Source organism: Salvelinus fontinalis, unplaced genomic scaffold (genome assembly GCF_029448725.1).
Source record: "Salvelinus fontinalis isolate EN_2023a unplaced genomic scaffold, ASM2944872v1 scaffold_0344, whole genome shotgun sequence".
Lineage (NCBI taxonomy): Eukaryota > Metazoa > Chordata > Actinopteri > Salmoniformes > Salmonidae > Salvelinus > Salvelinus fontinalis.
Window position 1 is genome coordinate 168,627 of NW_026600553.1, and position 6,815 is coordinate 175,441.

Sequence of the window (6,815 nt, forward strand, 5' to 3'; positions counted from 1 at the left end):
TATCTTTCCGACAGATTAGATCTAAACCAGGACAGAACTTGTCCGTGTAGATCAATTTGGGTTTCCAATCTCTCCAAAAGAATGTGGTGATCTATGGTATCAAAGCAGCACTAAGGTGTAGGTGTAACCGATGTGAAATGGCTAGCTAGTTAGCGGTGGTGTGCGCTAATAGCGTTTCAATCGGTGACGTCACTCACTTTGAGACCTTGAAGTAGTGGTTCCCCTTGCTCTGCAAGGGCCGCGGCTTTTGTGGAGCGATGGGTAACGATGCTTCGTGGTGAGGGGACGGACTAAAGTTAAACTGTTACATAGGAACACGAGGACAGAGGAAGAACCATGGTCTGACACCATTAAAAGGTCATTTACCACCTCCACGAGTGCAGTCTCAGTGAGTTGGACCACAGAGTTAAGAAAAGCAACCAACAAGTGCTCAGCATATGTGGGAACTCCTTCAAGACTGTTGGAAAAGCATTCCAGGTGAAGCTGGTTGAGAGAATGCCAAGAGCGTGCAAAGCTGTCATCAAGGCAACTTTGAAGTATCTCAAATATAACATATTTTGAAATATAACATATATTTTGATTTGTTAAACACTTTTGTTTACTACTTGATTCCATATGTGATATTTCATATTTTTTATGTCTTCACTGTTATTCTACAATGTAGAAAATAGTAAAAATGAAGAAAAACCCTTGAATGAGTAGGTGTGTCCAAACTTTTGACTCGTGCTGTATTTATCAACTTTCCTAATATTAAGAACATTGCTTATATTTCCAACAGGAGTATAGCCTACCTGGCTGGCATGAAAATGAAACAAGGGAAAATAATCCTCCATTCGCTAATTAAGTGCATAGATTAAATGTATTTTTCCCCTGCCCGATTCGAGTCAGGTGCAAGATAATTGTCCTTTCTAAATCAAAACAAATGTCACAACTATTTTTTAGTACATGTAAAGACAAGATTAAATCAAGAATAGTCTGATGGGTGACAATATTAGCACATCACTTGTGAATGATGCCCAGTGTAAGGCAAGAAGCAATGCATAACTTTTTTTTGCAACTTTTTCAAATCATAGTGCCACACCTCATGTAGCCTAGCCAATAGGCCTATATGTTTTGATAAGGTTTGTGTAGCCTGGCGAAAGTCAACCCAGCACAGGACAAAACATTATTTGGGGTTGTTTGTACTGTCGAAGGTTATATATAAAATAGGATCATGTAGAAGGGAAATCACCACAAGAGGAAGTCACCATGATGTCATATTCAGTCTAAATCACAATCAAGTGAAATACATCTGTTGGTAAAGTGCATAAAAACAATCTGAGAAGTGGCTCTGCTTTAAACACACTGTCCACGTGATACCTTAACCCCACATGGAACAGTAGATTCTCACCCATACAGCAGCTTTAAATAATGTAATGATTAACTCCACAACGTGTCTCTGGGAGCACTGGTATTCAGCTAGCAAGAAGCTAACATCCCCATGTCAATCCAAAGTAACGTTGGACCCATGATGGATTTCAGTAGCCCTCCAGTGTATTTGCTTACTCTTACACGCTGCGCATGTACAATCCCATAACTGCTTGCACACCTTATTTATGAATCTCTTAAAGGGACAGTGCCATCTAGTGGATATAAATGAATACAACTATGCCATTTAACCACCTGGCTACATTTGTATTACAACTAAAGTGGCCAAATAACCTCTTTACAATGAGTGTAGAGCCTAACTGGCATGCACATGCTGCGCATGAGTTTCACGTTTGGGGAAGATCATTTTCACCCCAAAAATATAATTTTATAACAAAAGCATTAAATGCATAATCATACTATGGGGTTGGCTGAGTCCTATTGGGTGGACTGTCCTAGTGCGCTAGCTGAGAACTACTGCGTAGGCTGACTAGTACTGCGTGGGCTGTGTCCTAGCACGTGAGCTGAGTTCTACTGCGTGGGCTTTGTCCTACAGCAGGCCGGCAGCCTGGGAAAACAGGACACTATCGTTCATCACACCTTGTCACTCTTTTGCAGTAAAATCTCATAACCCAAGGAGTTCTCTGCAGCTACCACCACAACATCTATTTTCTGTGATTTATGTTCCATTTCTGCGGTACAGTTGATAACCATGGCTATGAATGCTAAGAAACCAACCTTACTGAAACACGTGTTATTCCTATCACTCTCTATTGGCCTCGGCATACTCACAGGGAGCCTCTCAGGATCCCTCGAAACTGGACCCATCTTCCTCTACTACTCTCTTCACTGCCTATGAAGATTCCTTCAGAGAAAATGACTCAAGTAAAGGTGAAAGTCACCTAGTAAAATATTACTTGAGTAGTCTAAATGTATTCGGTTTTAAATATACTGAAGTATCAAAATTAAATGTAATTGATAAAATATACTTAAGTAGCAAAATTATAAATGATTTCAAATTCATTATATTAAGCAAACCAGATGGTACCATTTTCGTGTTTTTTTATTTGATTACGGACAGCCAGTGTCACACTCCAACACTCAGACATAATTTACAAACGAAGCATTTGTGTTTAGTGAGTGTGCCAGATCAAAGGCAGTAGGGATGACCAGGGATGTTCTCTTGATAAGTGTGTGAATCAGACAATTTTTCTGTCCTGCTAATCATTCAGTGAAAGATGTCGAACATATTAATAGTAAAGTAAAGATACCCCCAAAGATGACTTGAGTAGAACCTGCACATAGTTTTACTTTAGTTCTTTACACCACTGGATAATGGCCGACATCGAAACTCTCATTGGGTTAATGAGGCAACTAGTCACACCTGTGACAGGTCCTTTAAAAGGAGAGGTGGAAGAAGTAGACCGTAACTCACAGACAACAGAGAGACAACCAGTGAATCCCTTGGAAGAGTGCAGAAGGTGAGATTGTGACATTATTTAATAGACTAGCTGCCCCTTTAAATGGCACCTTAATCTTATGTGTCCCCGGTCAAATGTAGTGCACTATATAGGTCCCCATTTTGTGGAGTGACCCCCCCCCCTCCCCTGAAATTAAGAGCATAGACTAACAGTTACCTTTGCAGTAAATTGGTAGTCTCTGACTAGATCTAGGATGATTCCCTATGTAGTGCACTGTGGGCCTTCGTCAAAGGTGGTTCACTACAAACGGAATGAGGAGCCATTTGGAAAGGATCCATATTCCTGTGTGCCAGGTTTATCTATCGTATGTGGTTGAAGAGATGATACCGGAGTTTTGGCAATAGCTTAGTAGTGCCGTGTTGCCCGTACTCGGTTCTTGGGGTCCTCTGGACTGGGTGTAGGAAATGCTGCCTCAGCCGTTGTTTAAGTTTTGTACTTAACCTGTCTAGGATGAGGGTGCCGCTCGCGGCACTCCCCCCCCCCCCCCCACCCCCACTGAAAAGGCAGAGCCGCGAAATTCAAAAAAAAAATTTTTTTTAAATATTTAACTTTCACACATTAAAGTCCAATACAGCTAATGAAAGACACAGATCTTGTGAATCCAGCCAACATGTCCGATTTTTAAAATGTTTTACAGGGAAGACACAATATGTAAAGATGTAAATCTATTAGCTAAAAACACATTAGCATAATCCACCATCTTTTATTTGTCCACCAACAACAGTAGCTATCACCAATTCGGCTAAACTAAGATATTTATAGCCCCTAACCAAGAAAAAAACTCATCAGATGACAGTCTGATAACATATTTATGGTATGGGATAGGTTTTGTTAGAAAAATGTGCATATTTCAGGTAGCTGACATAGTTTACAATTGCACCCACCGTCACAAATGGACTAGAATAATTACAATGAGCAACGTGTTTACCTAACTACTAATCATCAAACATTTCGTAAAAATACACAGCATACACTAATCGAAAGACACAGATCCTGTGAATACAGACAATATTTCAGATTTTCTAAGTGTCTTACAGCGAAAACACAATAAATCGTTATATTAGCATAGCACATAGCACATAGCAGCCCAGCATTGATTCTAGCCAAAGTGAGCGATAACGTCAACATCGCCAAAATATATTAATTTTTTCACTAACCTTCTCAGAATTCTTCAGATGACACCCCTGTAACATCACATTACAACATACATATACAGTTTGTTCGAAAATGTGCATATTTAGCCACCAAAATCATGGTTAGACAATGTGAAATGTAGCCCAGCTGGTGAGAAAATGTCCGTACGCCATATTAGACAGTGATCTACTCTTATACATAAATACTCATAAACGTGACTAAAAAATATAGGGTGGACAGGGATTGATAGACAATTTAATTCTTAATACAATCGCGGAATTACATTTTTTAAATTATCCTTACTTTTCAATACAGTTTGCGCCAAGCGAAGCTACGTCAAAAAACATGGCGTCCTAAGCCACTAACATTTTTCGACAAACACGATTTATCATAATAAAAATGTCCTACTTTGAGCTGTTCTTCCATCAGTATCTTGGGCAAAGGATCCTTTCTTGGGTCTAATCGTCTTTTGGTGGAAAGCTGTCCTCTTGCCATGTGGAAATGCCAACTGCGTTCGGAATGAACTGGAAGCGTGCCCAGCCATTCACAGCGTTTCAGAAATAAATGTCCCAAAATCGCACTAAACGGATATAAATTGCTATAAAACGCTTTAAATTAACTACCTTATGATGTTTTTAACTCCTGTAACGAGTAGAAACATGACCAGAGTAATATTACTCCCTCCACTAATGCTTGGAACAGGTGCGGGTCGGTGTCCTCCAGGCGCATGACGTAGCTCCAAAAGAGTGACTAGCCTCAGGGTTTTTTAATTTGTAGTGCCTGTGAACGCGCAATCGACCCCATTCAAATCGTCATCACGTAAAGGCATCCAGGGGAAGACGTAAGCAGTGTCCGTATACTCATAGCAATAACTGTGGCCTTTTAACTGACTCCAGATCAGGGGCCAACATTTCTGAAATCTGACTCCATGTCAGGGAAATTGCTGTAGAATGGGTTCTGTTCCACTTAGAGACAAAATTTCAACTCCTATAGAAACTATAGACTGTTTTCTATCCAATAATAATAATAATATGCATATTGTACGATCAAGAATTTTGTGGGAAGCCGTTTCAAAAATTACACGATTAGCATAAATAGTGACAACAGAGCCCCCAGCCTCAACAGGTTAACACAGGGTTTCCATAACCTCTCCTCTAGTACCAACAGCCATTCCAGATTTAAAATGCTCTCTTTCTCTCTCAGGAGACTATCACAATGGCGATATTGACCATCATTCTGCTTGTCAGCACAGCTTTTGCTCTGGGAGGTAAGAGTGACATACCTCACACTTACTCACCAACATTTTAATAAAACATTAGTGGGTGTTGCTCTGTCCTATTCACACACGTAGGTATTAATGTTTCTTTTCATAACCCGTTGTCCCTTGGACACCCTCTGAGGGCAGCCATTATCAACTGTGACACTGGAGAATTTAAGGTTTGGTTTTGCTCAAGGGCACAGACATATTTCAACTTGTCATCTCAGGGATAAAAACTAGCAACCTTTCAGTTACTGGCCCAACTATTTAACTGCTAGTCTACCTCACACTCCTCTAGTTCCAGAGATGTATATTGGTGTCTAGATGCTGGCCTGAGGTATTCTGATATGAACTGTTTGATCATTCAACTGGATGTATGATTGGATTGTCTAGCAACTATCAGGAAATAACACTGATACAATTTACCCCCACTTTCAGTCTTTGTTTCATCAGCTGTTATACAAAAGACAGAAATGGAATTTTGCCTGCATAGGGCTTTTAAAAAAGTAGCACAATTTCAGTATTTAGCTAGTTAGTACGTAGGTTACTTCTGAAGTGGAACCCTAATCCGTATAAACTACTTCTGACCAGGGGGAGTAGGGTCCCAAATGGGACGCAGCCCAAGATTCCGGAATGTATGTCCAGCAATGTGTATTATGTCCATACATTTTGTCCACATTACAATGTTTGTTACCTGTGTCCAGATGCTACGATACGACCCAAGACCCCATGTGAGCGTGCTAGAGATGCCGCGACACATGGCCCAATTGGAGCCTACATCCCAACGTGTGACGCCGCAGGACAATACACCCCTAAGCAATGTTGGGGCTCTGCAGGTGAACACGGACGCACATACACACTAAATTCAGTTGAATGTGACACTTCAATGTGTTAGTGTAATATGTCTATTGTTTATGGAACATGTCTATTTCTGGTAGGTTACTGTTGGTGTGTGACCAGTACCGGACAGAAGATCCAGGGTACTGAGACTCCACCAGGCACTGCTCCAATCAACTGTTCCACCAAGGTGTATATGCATACTCATTCACTAAATGTTACTACTTTGCAGCTGATTCTGGATGTTGATGTTATGTCTGTAATTGTAGGTGAAAGGCGTTGGAATGAAGATGTTGGAAAGAAGACGTTGAAATGATTGACAGTTGTCTTTACTGTACTACAGGAACTGATTCACATCCCATATAAACAGATTAAATGGTTGAATTACTTACTTTATTGTTGGTGTGATAAATTGTTCAGGATATCTGAACCAATCCATTTCTGGGAAATAGAGGAAGTAGGACTGTTATGGTGACTGTATTACCACTACATTGGCGGTTACAGGACAATAAGACAATGAAATACCACGTGACCATGGAGTAATTGGGCTTCTCCAAGCTCTGATGCTGGTAAAGGTCATTAGTAGTCTACCACACTTGTTAACTGCCTGGTACTCAGCACTCTATTGTCCCTCTAATCACTCTGACATCATTGCAAATGTAATTTGAAAATCTAAATCACTTCATGAGTTCATGTTG

At 40.4% G+C, this 6,815-nt stretch overlaps 1 protein-coding gene across 1 annotated transcript; it reads left to right on the plus strand.

Moving 5' to 3' along the window:
* Positions 1-2,867: 2,867 nt before the first annotated feature.
* LOC129845711 (equistatin-like) lies at positions 2,868-6,508 on the plus strand. Its single transcript, XM_055913598.1, has 5 exons — positions 2,868-2,888; positions 5,226-5,289; positions 5,985-6,116; positions 6,219-6,307; positions 6,387-6,508. Exons 2-5 carry the CDS (start codon positions 5,238-5,240, stop codon positions 6,426-6,428), a joined length of 315 nt encoding a protein of 104 aa, XP_055769573.1. The 5' UTR covers positions 2,868-2,888; positions 5,226-5,237; the 3' UTR covers positions 6,429-6,508.
* The last annotated feature ends 307 nt before the right edge of the window (positions 6,509-6,815 follow it).